This window comes from Carettochelys insculpta, chromosome 2 (assembly GCF_033958435.1).
Source record: "Carettochelys insculpta isolate YL-2023 chromosome 2, ASM3395843v1, whole genome shotgun sequence".
Lineage (NCBI taxonomy): Eukaryota > Metazoa > Chordata > Testudines > Carettochelyidae > Carettochelys > Carettochelys insculpta.
This window is the reverse complement of record NC_134138.1, coordinates 238325100-238346387: the sequence shown is the minus strand read 5'-3', so window position 1 is coordinate 238346387 and position 21288 is coordinate 238325100. Positions and strand designations below refer to the sequence as shown.

The following is a 21288-nucleotide window of genomic DNA, read 5'->3' as shown; positions in this document are numbered from 1 at the left end:
TTCAGAAGCTTCTTTTGAAAAAAGAAAAACCGTGTAGACACGGCTCTTTGGAAAGTAAACCCCATCTTCAAAAGAACCCTTCCCTCTTTTTTTTTTTTTTTTTTTTTTTTTTTTTTTACAGCTGCCCAATGGCAAGCTATGTAGTCATATGCTCAAGCTTCTGAGCATTTATACTTTTCTGCCCACCCCCGCCAGGGGAAAAAAAAATACAGCAGTGCCAGGCAGCACAGGGTGCGCACACTGCCCCAACAGGTAAGGAAAAGGTTCACTGAGAGAGAATTCTGACACCAGTGCATTGGGCAAACACACACCTGACATGGAATGGACATTTGTATCACTGGAAGAAAAACTAATAGGTATGTGGTTTGTTTTTTTGTTTAAGCATTTACTGTGGAGCCCTATGCACAAAGGAAAACAAATAATGAATTTATCACAGGAATAAAACTCACAGAAAAAAAAAATAGCATTCTGTGTCAATGACATTTTTAAAAACAAAAATCTGAATAGTTCCCTAAAATTAGGGTTTGGGGCACATCTGGATTTAAAGTAAATTAGACCCAAACTGAGTTACTAGTTATAAATATGCCAAGCTTCTAGCAAAATAGCCATGTCTCTGGAAAACGATTGAGTACAAGTGGGGCACAAATTCTGTCAGATATGTAGGAATCAAAATCTGAAAACAATCAAGATGAGCAGGTAGTTTGAAATTTCAATCCTATAATTCAGCAGATGAAGAGAGCAGTGGAACATGGGTGGAAGTATGCAATTTCTTAATTGGGAAGAACCACCACAGTCAAAATAGCAATGAAGGGTCCTGTGGCACCTTATAGACTAACAGAAAAGTTTTGAGCATGAGCTTTCGTGAGCACAGACTCACTTCATCTCATGAAGGGAGTCTGTGCTCACGAAAGCTCATGCTCAAAACTTTTCTGTTAGTCTATAAGGTGCCACAGGACCCTTCGTTGCTGTTACAGATCCAAACTAACACGGCTACCCCTCCGATACTTCACAGTCAAAATGAATTACAATTCCATCCCTAGCATTGTCCAGGTATAATACCTTTATACCTCACTGGCAACCCCAACCTAGAAAGGCAAAAGCTATAGGAGATCACCTCTGCCCACTTTTTCCTCTGCTTCCAGCTTCTCTAGGCAGCCTTGGAATCTCAAGCAGTCAATTTTATATGCTTGTCAAGGGTAGCCTAGCTTCAGCTAAGTGGATCCTTGTAGAACTAATGGCAAGACCCAGTTTGCTAGCTTCTTCTGCCCATTTGTGTTTCTAGCTTGCGGTCTAAGTGCTTGGGCTTAGGTCATTTTGGAAACATGTTGGAATTAGGATACACCTTTTCAGTTTATTTCTGATTTCCCTCCCCTGTTCTTTTCCAAGGACTACTCTCAAGGAAGTTCTTCTTCACAAGGTACCACTTCTCCTTTGGTTGGAAACTTGAGTGAATGTTCTTTTGTTACATGGAAGAGAAAGTTTCTGTCTCTTATTCTCACTACTTCTAAATCTCCAAAAGCAAAAAAAAGTCTCAGATGCATATTACATTTCCAAGAGCTTGTCAAAACCTACATAAATGTTTTGCATGATCACCCTGGGTTATATTATCCTCTTCCTGGATCCTTCATATGCCTTTATTCTAGTTATTTGCAGAGCCACGATTTGGCCTTTAGTACATAATTTGCCTCTCATTATCCAATCTTGCAACAGTATAGTGGTGATGCCAGATAAGGGCTTGTCATCCTTCCATCATTATTCTGATAGACTCCAATCCCATCTTGAGAATGAATTGCTTGTGAGTTACCTGTTTTGTAATGGGTGTGTGCAATCACTTTATCACCTATTATTGTATGTGTTGTTTGTCTTCTCTGTGACCCACAATTCTTTATTTGAGTTTATCTGATAAGTGAGAACTGAGAGGAGTTGGAGATAACACTGTCCTTAATACCATCAGATAGCAGCACAAAGCATATAAATTGTCCCAGCAAATACCACTGAAGAAAAAATTCCTGACACTACTGCACTTGGCATGCACGCATCTGAGGTGGAATGGACATGTGCGAAACAACAGCTACAGAACACGTTACCAGACATTTTTCACACTTTTCATAGTGACGCTTTAGCTCTCTTGAGTTGCATACCTGCTTTTGAGATGGCATAAAAAGCACTAATGCATTTAAGAATTAGGGGCTAACATCCATACTGAAGATAAAACAGGAAGCTCCTCTCTATCAAGTGTTTCTGTATACCGAGCAATAACAAAATACATGTCTTTGGTAATTGGCATAATTTAATTATGAATTATTTCAATTATATATGAGTATGGATCATTTGTCTGTCCTTTATGAATTCTGTTTGATATGGGTTTATATCAACTGAGAGTATGGACTGCAATTGACCAGCTAGTACTTTTGTTAAATTCTTTTTTTTAAAGATTCATCAGTTTAAATGGGTCTAATAAAGAGTTACATATATAATTTTTTTTAAAAAACAAAATTAATTAATACACAATTAGTTGCAGCTTTGGGAATACCATTGTGTGAGGTTTTAGTTAGGTAACACTAATGCACCTGACAGATTGTTTTCTTTGAAATTATTTTCTATCTTTTGAATTTTTACCGACACTTTAAAAAAATCTTCTTTATTGTAGCAAATGTTATCCAGGATTTACTACTGTTTCAGTCAATAGTTTGCTAAAGTATATGAGTGTGCATACAAGTCCTTAATTTTGAATATGATTTTTAAACTTTTGCTCTAGATGTGTGAAACCAGTGATAGTGGACACCTGCTATAATTGCTCTGGATTTGGGAGCAGCAAAAAGAAGACTATTTCTGGGTCTAGGTGTAGATCCGGGTTTGGGAATTACTGGCCTATGTGCCAAATTTGGTCTTCCTGGATTAGCCCTTGACAAGCCCCCATCTCTGTATTTACCTGCAGAGATGCAGGTATTAGATGATTGCAGGTATCAGGAGATCACAGCTCTCGTTAGCAGTGGATCATTGTTTGTGTCAGGAGACGTGTCCCCGTCTGTGCCACTTCTTGGCCATCAATGGCAATTTGTGACCAGCAGGACCTGTGATTGCCTGATTCATGCAGAGGCACAAGTAAATATAGTGGCAGCAGCCTGCTAGGAACTAACCTTGGCAGGCTGCCACTTGAATTGCCCACCCCGATTTAGATGATCAGAAGGTCCCTTTTGGCCTTAGAATCTATGAATCCTCTGGAGAGCCTTTGTGTATAATATCTAGTCTGTCGTTCATGAATATGTGGCTTGCAGCATGTCAGCTGTTTGTTGGTGTTTGACTTGGGTGTATTTGACTAGCGTACCAGTAAATTCAGAGTGAAAATTTAAATCAGAAAATATTAGAGACTGCACTACCAGCAATCTAACAAGACAAAGTTTAGCTTTTAAAATTATGTACAAACGGACGCCATTTATTTATATATAATGTGTATATGTAGTCCTGTGTAAAATTATTATTAAACAGATTTTAGTGATTGCAACTCCTTGTAAACTGAATTTTTGCAAAGTAAAGATACATTGCAAAACTTATTTACAGAAATAGTCATGGAAAGCCATCAAAGTTTTCCTAGCTGTTTGCATTAAATTTGACCTCTTTTGTACAGCTGTAAGAAGAAGTTAGCCATTCTTATATTATTGAAGGGAAGACTTTAAATAAGAATTCAGAAGTAGCATACGCTGAGAAATATGTTTTGTAGTTTTATTTTCTTATTGCTGTAGAGAAGTGTATACAGTATTAAATAGCAAATCTGTCTTTTTGCTAGCAATTATGTAGTGGTGTTTCCCCTCTAGCTGTACTGGTCTGATTGCATTCCAGAAGTTCAAACAGAGTGCTTGTTAGTCTGTGATTTAAGTATTTAATATTGTTTCTTCCTCCTTTCAGGGCAGAGCATGGATCAGAGTGGCACTTATGGAAAAACATTTGTCTGAATATATTTCTGCAGCTCTAAGAGACTTCAAAACAACCAGGTCTTAAAGTCCTTTTCTTTGCTTAATCCTAAATTTCAAAATGTTACATAGGCAAAAGACCTGGGTTTGGGACTGAATTTGCTGCTTGCTATCAGTATCAAAAAGAAGCAAATAGCAGAAATGGTGTGTATGAGGCATATCAGTTGCTGCCATTGCAGACTGATCTGGAAGCCTATATTTGTATGTTAGGAGTAGCATAACTGGAAATGTATGTGTCCCTTTCTAATAAATGGTTGGCTTATGATGGACATTTTGGAGTGGATAAATGATATGGGAAAACTTTGGAAAAGGCTCTAGTTAGTACTTGTTGCTGACATAAAGGTAGAAAACTAAGTTTGAGGATGTGCTGTTTAAATTAAAAAGACTTCAGAAATTCAGTGAAAGAAGTATTAAATTGTTGAACATAAGAGTGGCAATATTGGGTCAGACCAAAGATCCATCTAGCCTAGTTATCCTGTCTCCTGACAGTGACCAATGCCAAATGCCCCAGAGGGAGTGAACAGAACAGGTAATCAAGTGATCCCTCCCCTGTCACCCATTTCCATCTTCTGACAAACCAGAGGCTAGAGACACTATTCCTATCCATGGCTAATAGTTATTGTTGGGCCTATCCATCAATTTATTAGGTTCTTTTTTGAACCCTCTTAAAATCCTGGTCTTCACGACATCCTTTGGCTAGGAGTTTCATGGGTTGTCTGCGCTCTGTATGAAGAAATACCTTTTTCTTTGGTTTAAACATGCTGCCTATTAATTTCACTTGGTGACCCCTAGTTCCAATGTTATGGGAACAAGTAAATAATTTTTATTCACTTTCTTCATACCTGTCATTGTTGTATAGAACTCTATCATATCCCCACTTAGTCTTCTCTTTTCTGAGATGAAAAGTCCCAGTCTTTTAAATTACTGTTCTGCTTTGTTCTTAACTACCTTGAGCAATTTACTTAAACAGCAAGTTTGCTGCCTCAGTGTTTACCGCTTTCTCTGATTATTTTTGAATGTTGAATAGGATTGGCCCAAGAATGGATCAGTTGGGAACACCGCTAATTACCTCTCTCCGTTGTGAAAACTGACCATTTATTCCTACCCTTTGTTTTCTGTCTTTTCTGTCTACTTAGTGATCCATGAAAGGATCTTTCCTCTTACCCCATAACAACTTACTTTATTTAAGAGCCTTTTGGAGGGCTTTCTAGGAATCTAAGTATAGCATATCCACTGGATTCCTCTTGTGCACATTCTTGTTTACCTCCAGAAAGAACTCTAGTAATTAATAAGGCATGATTTCCCATTACAGAAACCAACTTTTCTCCAACAAATTATTTTCATGTAAGTATCTGACAATTCTATTCTTTACTGTGGTTTCAATTAATTTGCCCAGTACTTACATTAAACTTAACAGTCTAATTTCCAGGATCATCTCTAGAGCCCAATTTAAATATTGGCTTTACATTAGCTATCTTCTAGTCATTAGGTACAGTAGATGATAAAAAGGGTAGGCTACGAATTTACTACAGTTAATAGTTCCACACCTTCACATTTGAGTTCTTTCAGAACTCTTGGGTGAATGCCCTCTGGTCTTGGTGATGTATTGTTTATCAGTTTGTTCCAAAACCTCCTCTAATGACATAGACAATTGCTCAGATTTGTAACCTAAATAGAATGGGTCAGGGTTGGGAATCTGACTAATATCCTCAGCTGTGAACCCCAAGCAAAGAATTTACTTAGGCTACATCCACAGTATGAGATAAATTGTAATTTCAGGCAGCTAGCTTGATATTACCACATGACTGTCTTCACTGTAAATACCATTAGCTCGATTTAGGGAGCACAAATACAGATATGATATTGTTGGAACCCTGCTGAGGGTAGTATCAAGTTTGAATAAAGGCCAGCGTGGAAGCACCATGTCTTAAAATCAAATTGATTAGCCTCCAGAGGTGTCCAGTATATAACCCACAATGCCCCACAATGCTCCACTCTGGCTGCTGCTCTCCAGGTGTACAGGAATTAGGTAGCAGGAAGACCATGAATTTCAAATCGGGACCAGGAAGCCTCTGACTGTGAGGTTATGTTTGCATGGGAGGCTGATGAGAAATGTCTTTGTTTGCTACTAGTGCTGTGAGCGCATCTACCCGTTACAAATAGCCCCAGCACGGAGTTCATTGTTCTGTTTCTATGCTTGGTATTTTTTTTGGTGCTGCTTGGTGCCAGCCACTGCCCTGCTGCATCCTGTGGCAGCAAGGCTGTTGTGGGGGGGTGGGTCATGCTTGTATAAGAGGCAGAGAAACTTCTCAGCTGTTTACATTTGTGCACATCCCCCTCCCTCCCCTACAGGCACTATGCAGTTGGGGTTGTTCCCACTGTCAGCCACATCATGTGGCTAGTCCCCATCCCAATAAAAGGATGTGTCTGCTGTTTGGTGTTGACCATGCTGCCAGGAAGCGCCATGTCCTGACTTGCGTGTGGTTAGAGTTACAAGGGAGGGAAAGATTTTCAGGGGCTTGCAGATGCCAGGGGGAAGTCTCCTCCAGCAGCTAAGATTTTCTGGGGGCTTGCAGCCATCTGGGGGGACAGCTTCAACTGGCCACCAACCAAAAATATTTTTGAGGTCTTTCTGCCTCCAGGTGGAAGTTTCCCCAGCTGCTAAAATTTTTGGGGGCTTGCAGCCACCAAGAGGAAGTCTCCCCCAGTGGCTAAGATTTTCAGGGGCCACGGACGGTGCTGAACTAAAGAGGCTCAGCCTGTAGTATGATAAATACGGTATCAAAATATGTTGCTGCTGTTTTATTTTGCTTTTGCGCATGTGTCATGCCATAGAACAGAGAGGTGTCTGTCTATTAAGTTGAGACTTCATTAATAACATGAGTATCAGACCACACATTACAAGAGAGACTTAAATTGCCTGGGGGATAGTCAAAGAACCACCAGAAAACTGAGTAAGGGAAAATTATTTCACTTGCTTTATTTTGTTCTTATGTAGCAGTTTTCATCCGTTTATCTCAAAGAGCTTTAAGCTCTTTCCACTAGCCTGAAGTAGATGATATCCTCATCTTACAGTTGAAGTGACTGAACCTTCCAGTCACATGTTCTTTGCTTAAAATTCTAAGTATTTATCCAGGTATACTTCCGCTTGAAATGTGTGACAAATTCTAAAAGCACTAAAGCAAGTAATTTTTTGAAAAAAGCCCAACTCTTGGTTTATTTTTTTTTTCTGATGATAATTTTGGTGCAAAAAGTCATCGTCAGCTGTCATTCTTTGTGTTTAGTACTTTAACTTGCTAGGTAAAGAAAAAATGGTTTTAATTAGCCGGCTGTTTAATTAGTGTAGCTTTTGAAAACAAACCTTATTCATTTGGAATGTGAGGATGTTCCCAATAATCTTGAAATTGAAATGTATAAGAATCTGTTTCAGTAGACCATTTAAAATTAAATTAATAGTTGTTACATATTCAACTTACGAAATTACTTTTAGTAGTAGTAACCTTTTGGCAATGAACGTTTAGATTTCCAGTTACTCAACGGTAATGCAAACCATATGGGGTTCTTCATCCACCAGCAACTAAACTTCCAATTTTCTGTGTGAAGCCACAGAGTTAACTGAATCCTCCTATACATTTGTGTATAGATTTTTGTCCATCAGTTTGATTATCCATAATTATTATTATGATGTTTCCGTAAGCCTTTTTATTTTTTTATTAGAGCCAACAAAATTTTCAAGCATGAGTTCCTAAAGTTTGACTCCCAAATAAGTGGCCTGACTTTAAGGCTGCTGTTAACTTCAGTGGGAGATGCATGTGTTTAGGCCCTTTTGAAAATCAGGCCACTTACTTAGGAGCTAAAATGTGGATTTAGACGTCTTACCTTAGGCCCAAATCGTTCAAAGATCTGTCATGTGCGATGTTAGAGTCCTTCCTCTGGCAGGGAAATGCTTCAGCAGTGGGAAGGAAGAGCAACACTATACTACTAAAAATAGGAGTATAGACTGTTAATATAATCAGCTGTTAAATTTGAATACTGGATCTTAAATTGATTTTAAGTACAATTAAGAAATAGGCTTTATATAGTGGTATCCATTATTCTTTCAGTACTTAATGACACATTGTTCATTCAGGAGGAAAACTCCATTTATATATGTCTCTCTCTCTTTCGGGTTGGGGTGGTTTTCTTGGCTTACTCTTTTTTTTCTACTGGTATTTCTGCAGGCCATGACATAGACAGATAATAAATTAATTAAAATTTATATAGTTTTGTTGTTTGCCACACTTTGTGTTTCATACATTTAAGATTTTTTTTCTCATTATGGCGTAATTCTACCCTGCTTGTAATTTATTGCTTCATAGTGATCGCTTCCTTTCTTTGCCAGAAGTGAAATATGAATGCCTTTGTGTAATCTAATAGTTGTTTTTATTTGTTTGGATTTAAGAAGCCTTCTTTTAATAAGTTGCATAGTCACTCTGGTAGGTAAATTATTATTCAGTCAGAGGTTGCTCATTTTTCTGTTAATTTTTCTTTGTAGTGAAAACTTTTTTTGTTTCTTGTAGGAGATTTTATGAAGATGGAGCAATTGTTCTGGGGGAGGAAGCAAATATGCTTGCTGGCATGCTGTTGGGACTCAATGCTATTGACTTCAGGTATTCAGTCTGTCTGTCAGGTGTTTAGTTATAGAAAAGTATCATATCCTAACTTTAAAAAATAACAAGTTGTAGATTCTGGAACCTTAAACCAGTTTTCAGTGTCATGAAAATATTTTTCATATACTGTATCTGATACAGTGTGGCCTCAATTTTATGGGAGCTTGCGGATGTTTCTGCAATACATACAAATAATAATCTTCGTGAAAGAGACTATCAACTGTGCTCTCTGCTGTGGATTTCGGCTTGTGTATGCATGCATGCTCCTTCATTTCTCTCCTCTTCTGTTCTATGTAAGTGTCTTAAGGCAACCAAAATTCTCACTTCTCCATGTCCTAGTCTAAACTTAAACCAATGATCATGATTTCAGTTGCTGATATTTTGATATATCCAAAGAGACAACTTTTGCATCACGTGAATTATTTTTAGTACTTTTTTACCTCTACTGATTTAAAATTTTTAATTCACATAATAGAAAATGTTCGTTGATTATTTTTGACATCTGTCAGTTTTGCTAATAGCATAAATACTTCGGGAATTGCGGCTAAAATATGAGTTTGTGATTAAAAGGATCCTTTTTAATGTTTTACTATTTTAATTTTTTCAGTTCTATCATAGTACATTTGACCCACAGCAGGATCAGCAATACTGAATATAGTTAAGGTGGTGGCACTGTGGGTTCCATTCTAGTTTTGTTTATCTTCATATGTCCTTTACATATTTCCAGTCTTAGGTTGTACCAGTTGGTGCAGCCTATGCAGAAGATTCTTTTCTAAGCATTGTCTGCTCACACCCTGGCTGTGTCTACACTGACACAAATGTTCGAAATAGCCATGGTAATGGCTATTTTGAAGATTACTAATGAGATTCTAAATTGACTATTCAGCGCCCCATTAGCATTAGGACGCTTCCAACTCAGCATGGCTACATGGGGGGTCCTTTTCAAAAGGACCCCGTATTTTTTGAAATCCCCTTTTTCTGCTGAATGTTATGAAGGTGATTCTATAGTGGGGCATGGAATCTACTGTTCCCCAGTTCTTTACAACTGCAGCATTAGTTACCATTGTCTGTATAATGGTTTGTGTGACATGGAAAATATGTTTGTGCTCTATGTTGCATTCATACACCCCTCCTTACTGCAAGTTTGAATGTTTGTAATCATTTTAAAAATATTTAAGGGCATAAGACATCTGGAAACACTCACTTCTTGATTTTTTTTCTTGCAAATGTTTTTTCAGTTTTATGAATGGATTTTTTTAAAATAAAAGTAAGAACTGTCTTCCTCTGAGGAGCAAATTTTAGAAAGTACATATTTTGTTGCTCATCTAGGAAGTAGAGAAGGAATGAAAAAAATTGTTTGAGAACCTCTTCAAAATCTTATTGTAAATTAAACTGTAATTTTAGATTAAAACCACATTTAATCTTTTCTATGTTGTTGTTTATGTTTGAGTTTAGAAAGTTATGTGGATGGATAGGGACATTTCTCAATGCTTATCTGTTCCTGCTACTCATCACTTGAAGAAAAATTATTGCAGTAATTGGTTGTGATATTATAAAGCACACATCTTTGTTTCAGAATAAGCAGAAGGAGTAAGTGAATTATTTTCAAACTTTTTCTTCCAAATATGTCTAGTAACCTCAATTACACAACTCTTTTCTCCTGTTTGGTGTTCCTCTCCTTTCTTCTGCCTTATTCCTACCAGCACTCTTCTTATGGAGATATGCTTATCTCATAGAACTTGAAGGGACCTTGAGTGGTCAAGTCCAGTCCTCTGCACTCACAGAAGGAACTATCACCCTGACAATTTTTTTAACCTATTTGCCCCAGGTCCCCAAATGGCCCCCTGAAGGATTGAGCTCACAACCCTGGGTTTAGCAGGCCAATGCTCAAACAGCAGAGCTATACCTCCCACCTCATGCTGTTCTCCTTCCCTCAATTTCCACCTTCCCAGTAATAAATACCTTTAAAAGCAGAATTAATAAGGTATGTGCCAGTTGCTCTAACCACTGTCTTTGTAGCTACACTCCTTTTCTCCATTCCTTTATCTTGTCTTTCAGGCCTGGAGCTAGCAACCACATACACACATGCTTGTGTTTGTCTGTGAGTAGTTTCATTACAATCAAGTTAAGTACCTGTGTAAACGTTTGTAAAATCAAGACTTAAGGTAGCAAACCCTGTAGGAGGGTGGTGGATTGTGTATGATTGTAAAGAGCTGTGCATGTTTTGGGAATTTGTACAGTCTCAGTAGTTTATAATGTGCAGAAAATATAGCAGTATATACAGTGGTTTTTTTCCCCCCCTAGGGAAAAAAAGGTGTCAACTCCCTGCAGCCCCAAACTGCCTCCTTCCCACCCAGAGGCTCAACCTCTTGCTGCCACAAACAACCCCCCTGCCCTCAGGCTTAACTCCCCCGAGCCCCAAACTGCACCCCCGCCCCAGTGACTTATCTTACCCAGGCCAGGAGTGCCGCCTGCTGCTGCTCCTTCACTGGACTATCTGCTGAACAACTGTGCAGCTTCCTCCAGCTCCCCTTACATACAGCGCTGCAGGTGCAGATCCAGGTGCCCCTCCATGCTGAAATGACTCAATTTAATTGGTTTAATGGCCATTAAACCAACTAAATTGAGTCCTCTTTCAGTGTGGCAGGCAGGGAGCCAGATGAGAGCAGCAGCGGGGGGAGCCTCACATGGCTCCTTAAGAGCCACATGTGGCTCAGAGGTGCCCAGCCACCTTCCAAAATGGCAGTGCCAGGAAAAAAAGGTTACAGAGCTCTGTTCTGTGGTGTTCTGACAAGAAAAAAAGCCCTGAATATATACACTGAACTGTATCTAAAGGAATTCTTTCTCTAACTTTTCATGTACAGTTGGCAACTCTTCAGAGCCTTTGAGAAAAGGCAAGCTAAGAACATACTCCCCTTTCGCCCTGAACAATGTATTGAGTTGTCTGTCTTCATACACAAAATATCGTTATGAAGAAAAATTACATCGTTCTAAAACAGAGGCAGTGACTTTTCACTTTTAGTTGATAATTTAACTTATTGCTAATGTGGACTTACATTATAGTATTTCAGACACTGAAAACTGTACCTCACAATCTTCTTTTATAATACTTTTGATTTTATTGGTAAAGAAGATCAAATTATATCTTATTAAGATTGAGCTGTATCACTGCCGTTTCATTTTCTTGGTGTAATGCAGTTACTAATTCTTTGTATTACATCAGCTTCTGCCTGAAGGGAGAAGGATTGGATGGCAACTTTCCAGCAGTAATAGATTATACACCCTATCTGAAGTTCACACAAAGGTACAGTTCATCTTGAAACTTCCTCTAATTTTCAGCTTCACTTGGTAATTGGATATTTTGCCTTTTACTTATCTTTTTGAAGTTTACTTGGCTTCCACTAAGCTCAGCCATTCTGCACTTAGTGACCAGTATGGAACACTTATCTTTAAATTGTTGTAGGACTATGATTAGTAATGCTGGAATTCCAGTTTATACTCAGGTGTTTAGTACATATTATAACTTTAAAGGGAGAAATGACTTCTGTCACTGAGGCTTATACTTTTAAATTAAAGCTAATATCAAGAATCTAGAGCATCTGTAATCATCATTTTTTTTCCTGTAGGAAGCTATGCCAATTATATTTTGTTTCCTGTGTGTGCCTTTTTTCTTCATAGTCTTGTGATTTTTCTCACCATGCTATTAAAAACATGTCTGCACCTATATCTTTGGAAGACGCAACAGAAGTCAACATGCATCCATATGTGGTATTAGTATTTCACCCTTCAGGAATATGCTGTGATTAACCTGTATGCTACCTAGGTTTCATCAGTCAATTTTTAACTATATGATTTAGTGGAAGGTCCTTTTTTGACAAAAAGGATTTGGTTAATATCTGCATCTGAGTGAGAACAGTGAGGCCATTGGTAGTCCTATTCAGTACCTCAAAAAAGCATGGAAATACTGCTATAGATTTTGTTGCAAGAGTTGCCTATTTCAGAAAGCAGGTTGGAATAAAGATATACTAGAATTACTTGATGTGCTTTACTAAGATGTATACCTGAAAATGAAAATACTAATTGCTGTCTAGAGATGAAAAATTCATTAGATTTTTTTTTTTATTTTTTTAATTGCAAAGTGCAGTTGAAGTTAAACTACTGCACTACAGGAAAATTTTAACCCAAGTCAGTAATGGAATATGTATCCTCAAAAAATGCATAAACCAGTTTTAAGAGAAAACCCTATATCTGCTCTGGGTTACCATTGTACTTGTACATCCTCAAAGTTTTAATGGACACCCATAATTGTCACAGTCCCTGAGTTGTCTTCAAATTTAAAACAAATTAGACAACACAGTATTAAGATTGTAATTAAAACAATCTCATGTTGCTTCTTGATATTGAAGCCTTTTTTTAAAAAAAACACCCTAGGTAATGAGTGTCTTATAATAGCATGCCTTTAATAGATATACCAACAGTGAACTCTTTAAATTTAAGCGTATTTGAAGAGACTCATATAGATACTATGATTTACAGTATTTACCATACTAAAATACTTTTAGAAGACATGAAAAATGTGGCTTATGCAGAACTCTCACCACTGAAATATAGCTAAAAGTTCTTGACAGCAGAAAGCTTAGTAACAACAAAAAAGTAAAAGGATAACCTTAATTTTATCTTTCTGATGTAACGGCTAGCCATCACCCCCAGTTTAGTATAGCAAGATGTTCCTCTTTGTGCTGTTCACATTTTGATTAGATTCAAAGGCATTTTCTTCCATGCTGTTTGCACTTGGTTAGATTTTGAGAACTGCGGACTTAATGGTTGTAGGCCGGAGATAATTGACTTGCCACCTTTCATTGCTTGAATGCAATGTGCTGACCCTTTATTCCCTTAGTCAGTTAAAACTTTACCTTTCATTCCCAGTTAGTATTGCAGATTTCTAGTCTCACAAGAATTAGAAAAGCAAAATTAAAAAAACAAACAAAAAAAAGGCAGAAAAGCTTATTTGGTTATTGTGGTGCGTGCCCTGCACAGCTGTCAACTTTGGAAACACAGATTCCTGACATTACTTTTGGTGGCTGAGAAATAGTCATTAGTAGCTCAGCGAACAGAAAGGTATCTTGTAAACTCTTACTTGTACTACATGTTTACATATTACATGTATTCCATTACTGATTTTTTTTTTAAAGGTGGCTTTGCATTTCATGTTTTAACAGTAATATTTCTGTTTCAAGGCAGGTTTTGCATCAGTTAATTGTAATTTTTATTTGATTTATAAATTTGGTCCTTCAGTTCTGGTAGCATCAGCAGTGATGAAGAAGAACTAAGGACTCTGGGAAGTAGCGGCAGTGAAAGCAGTACTCCAGAAAATATTGGACCACCTTTCATCACAGATGAAAACAGTTGGTACAACAAATGCAAAAGGGTAGAACAGAAGTATCGACTCACATTGGAGCAGAAGGTAAAAAATCAGTTTGTGAAGGGCTTAGGGTAAGGGTCAGCATCCAAAACAGCAAGAAGAGACATTTTTTTTCCCAATTTGGTAAAAAGCTCAGTAATTCAAGAGCCACAGTACATGAGACTGAGTTGGTCCTTAATAAACAACAAGCCATAGTTTTTGTAACCTCTATTTTAAGAACAGTGCACACACAATGATATGTAATGCGATACCTGTTTACTGCAGGACGTTCACAAACTTTTTACATATTCTGTGTCCTCACAATTTACATATGTGTTTGCACCACTCTTTTCCTGATTTTCACTCCCAAATCTTCTCTTTTTCTGGAGGGGCGCTAGAGGGAGTTACCGAATGTTGTTCATTTTTGGCCTTTTAGGTGTTCATCATTCATCGAAAATAATCGAGTGGTGTTTTTTTTAAACTTTGCAGTTATAGCATCGGGAACTGCAAATAAGTCCTTAAAGAGCCACAGGTTGCAGACCCCTACCTTAGGGTGACTCAGTTAATATACGCGTGTGTGTGTTACTGTTACTCACAAGACCTAGGATCCTTTAAGTAACAAGCTACTCTTCTTTTCTTTTGAGATTTTTATTAAAACATAACATATATAGCTGCTTGTGGGTAAGGTTAAACATCACTGAGGTTGCGGGGTTGGACAGCCACCCTTTATTTCAGAAAAACAAGTAGTCCTGTGGCACCTTATAGACTAACGGATAATTTGGAGCGTAAGCTTTCATGGGCAAAGATCCACTTCTTGTTGTTTTTGAAGCTACAGAGTAAGTCCCCTGCCCCTCCGATACCTTTATTTATGACAGCTGTAAGAAACAGACTCCTTTGTAGTGGGTACCAGTCTAAAACAAGTGTATGTGAGTCCATCCAGGAATTTGAACTTCTGTTACTTGAGAGAGAAGCAGAGCCACACAAGTTTAGAAGACACATGCAATCAGAACAAGCTGGCTGAAAGTTTCTTTGCTTACAGACCCAAGCCTCTCTCTCCCGGGTCTTGATTCTTCCATGTTTAAGGAAAACAGGACTTTATATAGGCCTTGTAAATAAACATGATTGCATCAAAGACACCTATTAAAGCACTGGGGTTGCACAGGTATGGGCCTACCCATTACTGAAGCGCCCCTGCAGCTTAAGGAGGAGAGCCATTGGATCCAGACACCAACTAATTTTGAGGACAATAAATGAAAAAAAATCAGGGGCAGAAGGGAAGGTCACTGACAAAATCAGGGATCCATAAGGGCACTCTGAGGGGAGAGCACACAGTGGTCCTTGAAAGTGCCAGGGAAGAAGTGAGCACAGCTCAGAGGAACTCTTGCCTGGAGATCAAGTATCGGCGGGGTAGCCGTGTTAGTCTGGATGTGTAACAGCAACGAAGGGTCCTGTGGCACCTTATAGACTAACAGAAAAGTTTTGAGCATGAGCTTTTGTGAGCACAGACTCACTTCATCAGATGAAGTGACCCTGACCAGTCATATCTCCAGGCAAGTGAGCACAGACTCACTTCATCAGATGAAGGTGACCCTGACCAGTCATATCTCCAGGCAACAGCAACGAAGGGTCGTGTGGCACCTTATAGACTAACAGAAAAGTTTTGAGCATGAGCTTTCGTGAGCACAGACTCACTTCATCAGATGAAGTGACCCTGACCAGTCATATCTCCAGGCAAGTGAGCACAGACTCACTTCATCAGATGAAGGTGACCCTGACCAGTCATATCTCCAGGCAACAGCAACGAAGGGTCCTGTGGCACCTTATAGACTAACAGAAAAGTTTTGAGCATGAGCTTTCGTGAGCACAGACTCACTTCATCAGATGAAGTGACCCTGACCAGTCATATCTCCAGGCAAGTGAGCACAGACTCACTTCATCAGATGAAGGTGACCCTGACCAGTCATATCTCCAGGCAACAGCAACGAAGGGTCCTGTGACACCTTATAGACTAACAGAAAAGTTTTGAGCATGAGCTTTCGTGAGCACAGACTCACTTCATCAGATGAAGTGACCCTGACCAGTCATATCTCCAGGCAAGTGAGCACAGACTCACTTCATCAGATGAAGGTGACCCTGACCAGTCATATCTCCAGGCAACAGCAACGAAGGGTCCTGTGGCACCTTACAGACTAACAGAAAAGTTTTGAGCATGAGCTTTCGTGAGCACAGACTCACTTCGAAGTGAGTCTGTGCTCACGAAAGCTCATGCTCAAAACTTTTCTGTTAGTCTGTAAGGTGCCACAGGACCCTTCGTTGCTGTTGCCTGGAGATATGACTTCAAGGAGGGTTGGAAATAGGCCTTGCAGTTGCAGTAGATGCTCCTGTTAGCAGCTTCCTCCTCCTGGTTTCAGAGGTTCCTGACTTTTATCATCCGTTTCACCTCCTAAATGGTCAAACTTGCAAGATCCTGAATTTTTCACTAGTTGTTCAGGCCAAAAGGATAACACTACTCTGAGGTCTTTTGCTTCCAAATATCCAAATATTGGTGTGTGATGTGTCCATTGAATCTGGTAGCTTACGCAAAGTCTCAATATCTAGACAGAAGAAATAATGCTTGGCACTTACAAAGCCCTTCTTAACTGGAGCATTTCAATTACTATAAGATAGGCCACATGATACCTCTGTGTGGTACAGTAACTAGGAATTTGCAATATGTACTTAAGTGGTAGTTAAACTGAGGCATTAACTCCATTGTCCAAAGTACAGCAAGGTCACAACATTCACGAGTTTAACATTCGCAAATTCAATTATTTGCAAGTGCTTACCCAGCAGACCAAAAACCACAAGAACAAAGGTGGCTTTAGCTGGGGCACTGAGTGAGGCAGCAGGATGATGAACAATGAACAAAAGCTGGAAACCCCCCACCACTTCTCTGCAATGGCTGCAGCCAAGTCAAGAAGTGTGTCTGGAGGAGTCACTTTCGTTCTCCTGTGCCGGGCTTGGCGGGTGGGTGGGTGGAGTGAACTTCCGAACAGCTCTTCTCCCGGGGGGGCGGGGCTGGGGCGCAGCTCAGGCAGCGTGGACATGCCCCACACCATAGCGGAGGCCATTTTACTTATGGCAGTAGTGCCCACCAGCCCCAGCCCGGCCTATATAGAGCAGGGCTCCTGACCCCACCTCCAGCTGGGGGTATAACCCAGCCACCAACTGGCTCCCCATGGTCCCACAGCTGGGCTTTCTTTCCCTTGCTGCTGCCTAGAGCCAGCCAGGAGCCCGCTTACTTTTGCTCCCCCGGTTGGGGTGAAATGATATTTGCAAAATTCAACATTCGCAAGCATTCTCAACACCAAACCCTGGCAAATGTTGCAACCCTACTGTATTACAGTGAATTGATGGCAGGTCTAAAAATCTATGCAGAATGTCTTGCTCCCAGCTTCCATCTCTAAAGAGTTGACGATTATATGAACTATTGGTTATAGTTACACGTATTGGGACAGGCCTAGCTATCTGAAAGTTCCTGCTTCCTTAGCCCTTTGTCAGAGTGGTAGCCGTGTTAGTCTGGATCTGCAAAAGCAATGAGGGGCCCTGTGGCACCTTATAGACTAACAGAAATGTATGAGCATAAGCTTTCGTGGGCAAAGACCCACTACGTCTGACCTGCATCTGACAAAATGGGTCTTTGCCCACAAAAGCTTGTGCTCATACATTTGTTAGTCTGTAAGGTGCCACGGGACCCCTCATTGCTTAGCCCTTTGTTTCCTTACGCTGATGGTTACATTCCACCAGCACAATTAAAATGTTGACTGACTGGGGAGTTTTGGAGATGAAATCTTCACAAAAGTCAGATCTAGACTGTGGATCTTACTACTTCGGGAGACAAGAATGATGATCAAACTAATCACTTAGAGATGTGCTAAAATCATTTGTTTGGCTGAACTTTACCTCACATGCACAACACACACCTTCACACGGATGTGCACAACAGAAATATATATATAATTAAACTTTCTCCTTCAAACTGGAGAGGGTTAGCAAGACAGAAGAGTTAAGCATCAACACCCAGAGAAGAAGAAAGTAGGGAGACCTACTGTGTTATATTTAAAAAAAAATCTACCTACCAGCTTCCTTTAATAGAAAATGTAATGACAATTTTTTTAAATAAAAACCTAGAAAAATAAGTTAAATAATAGAAAATATAGGGGTGAGTGAAATGTATATAGTCTGAGGTAGGAAAATCCTAATGTTATCCCTGACCCACTAAGCACTCCCCTAACGGATGAAAAGGAGAGGGATAAAGATGGATATTCATATTTCCTATGGCAGAGTGTGAGACTAGTAGCTGGGACTCAATGTTCTACATGCCAGTGAAAAGTTTCTTGAACCTGCTTTCTATCGGAAGTGGACTTGTGTTGAAAAAGGACAAGATATATAGAATAAAAAAGATGAAGTGAAACTGTCTGGCTATTTCTTTACTATTTCCCCTCCAGCCTCCTGAAATTTCCCACCATTGCAAACTCTGATTCAAAATCCACCAGGCATAGCATGATGATATTATTAGAATAGCCAGAGCTCCTGTAGGCCCCATGATAATTAACACTGTGATACTTAGCAGTGATCAGAGCAGTTCCAAGGGAGTATCTACACTGCAGCTGGAAGGTATAATTGCCAGCTCACCTAGATCATATGTTCTGATTGAGTCAAGATGCCAACACTATCATCGTGGCTGTGGCATGAATGACATCTCTGGTTAGCTGATCTTTTTGTGCAAGGTTCAAGATGCTAGGTATATATTTGGGTGACTAGCCCATGCTGCTGTGGCAACACTGCTATTTTTAAGCAAGTTAGCTTGATCAGCACTGGCCCATATATGTCTACCGAACTGGGAATTACATCTCCTGCCAACACACACACACACAGCTGCAGCATGCACATACCCTAAAGTATCATGGAGCCTGGAATTAGTGATATATCTACACTTTGAGCTGGTGGTATACTTGGCAGCTGGTAGAGATGTGCCTGTGCTAGATCTGATCGAGTGAGGATGCCAGAAACATAGTAGTGGGAAGGACTAGCTGCATCAAATACATACCTAGCATCTTGAGTGCCTGTCTCCTTCCACTTCTTGTGCCACCCACAGCTATACGCTTTTTAGCACACTACCTCAATCTTAGCTAGAACAGAAACATTCTCTTGAGCTGGAATTTACACCTTCAGCTTGAAGTGTAAATATTCCTTAATACTGAATTTTTTTGTTTTATATTACTGGTTCACTTTTGCTACCACAGTTAAGAGTTACAACAGTGTACTTTTTTTTGAACCAAAAATCCTAGTGTAGGCCAAGCTAAGAAACAACTTGCCACTCTCTCACAATAGTAGACACATGAGGAAAGATGGCTGAAGGCTGCTGTCACTCATAAGTGCAGAAAAAGGGGAATAAGGCCTCATTTAGCTGTGCCAGCAAGGCCATGTCTACACTAGGGAACTTAACACTGTAAGATCTCCTGTAGTCAGTCTGTGCTAATGGGAGAGAGCTTTCCCATCGACATAATTAAACCACCTCCAGTGATGCTCTCCCACCAATACAGTGCTTACACCAGTGCAATACACTGGTGCTTCTGTCAGTGTAACTTATTTTGTTCAAGGATGTGGGTTTTTTCCACACCACTGAGTGACACAAGTTATACTGACAATAGTTGTACAGTAGACAGCCAGTTTGTCTCAGGGATATTTCACAGGCTCTGGAAGGTAGACATACCTATTAGCTCCAACAGAGAGAATACACTAAAAATAGCATGGCTGCCACAGTGTATGTACTGAAAGAAGAACATATGTATATATGCATTATATGCATGCTAAGTTGATTAGACCCAATGCAGGTGTGTCGTTTGACCTGGAAATCACACCACCAGCTCTAATGTAGACTAAACCTCAGAGGGAAACTAGACATAGTGTGCATTCTTTCTCATTGCTTTTCTAATTTTGTGGTGGTGGCATCCCAAAATGCTTGGCATAATCAGTTTCTGTTATATTATTTTTACTTTTTAGATGTCTGAGGGTTTTTTTAGCTATTTATCTGTTATAGTGAGAAAAATATTGTTTGCTTTTTAATATAAATATAGACTTTTAAGTCTGTGTTGCAGGGTAGTGTTTTTTCTGTCCACTGTGACAGATTACCCTGGCTGCCTTCCTTCTTAAATTTTGATACCCAGAAGTAGACACTACGCTTTAAATCATGTCTCTGAGATCTGTATCTCATTGCTTTGCAATTAATTCCTCTGTTTATTACATCCAGATATCCTATTTGTCTGTAAACTACAAGTAAAGCACAGCACTTCTCCTTTTCGTACATGCTTGAGGCATTTCTTTGCTAGAATCATTTAGTTCTATTTAACTGAGAAAATAAACATTATTTTCTACATTTGGGAAACATTATTATATGCATGTTTCTAAGTTCAAGTGGTGTTGTCTCTGTGGGTACAGCAGCACTCCCAATGTTTCAGATTGGAGATCATCCTCATCAGTGCCTGGTGGACCACACATGCGCACCTCCCACTTCTTGCACTGTCAATGGCATGTATAATAGCGTGTGGTTTCATTGCCTCCCGCCCTCCCAGTTCCTTCTCTACCACATTATATGTGGGCCTGCTTCTCCTTTCTGCACACGTTAAAATAGTGGTTTAAATGTCAGTTTTAGTGTCACTTAGAACTACTTCTTTCCTCTATCAAATTTTTTTTCCTGTTTTTGCTTTACCTTTATCATTACTCATAGCTTAGATTTTCATTTCCTTGCCTCCCTCCTTCCTGACCAGGAAGTTTTTTTTTTTTATTTGCTTTTATGCCATGTTCTCCAAGGTTTAAGAAATGAATCTCTTGTTGGAATGCCTTCCTGGTAACAGATGGCTATCCACAGTGTATCAATGAGTGGGAGAGGGTGCATCCCACAAAAGTGTTCCCATTACCACAAATTAACTGCCAAGATCTGAGAAGACTGGGACATTCAGTTATGATTTCTCCTTGTGGAGCAATTACTATGTCCAGTGTCAGACCCAGGCTTGGACACTCTCAACTGTGTAGCTTTCATATTCTGCTAGATCATCTGTCAATTCATTTCCCATGTCTTTCTAATATAAAGTTGCCTCATTCAGAGGAGAAGAAATGGGATCCCTCTTCATATTCTGAGATGCAGCCTGCCAGAACACTTTTCACTGAGGTCAGTCACCTTAATGTCACCTGACAGGAGACATTGATACAGGGCCTGCGTGGGTAC

The 21288-nt window shown here is 39.5% G+C and overlaps 1 protein-coding gene across 2 annotated transcripts in view; it reads left to right on the top strand.

Moving 5' to 3' along the window:
* RUNDC3B (RUN domain containing 3B) overlaps positions 1-21288 on the top strand; it is a 133396-nt gene that overhangs the window by 32233 nt on the left and 79875 nt on the right. For both annotated transcript variants that reach the window (XM_074984778.1, XM_074984777.1), the window contains exons 4-7: positions 3907-3992; positions 8531-8620; positions 11844-11924; positions 13916-14084. In XM_074984778.1, coding sequence (XP_074840879.1) covers positions 3907-3992; positions 8531-8620; positions 11844-11924; positions 13916-14084 — 426 coding nt within the window. The remainder of the gene's footprint in view (positions 1-3906; positions 3993-8530; positions 8621-11843; positions 11925-13915; positions 14085-21288) is intronic.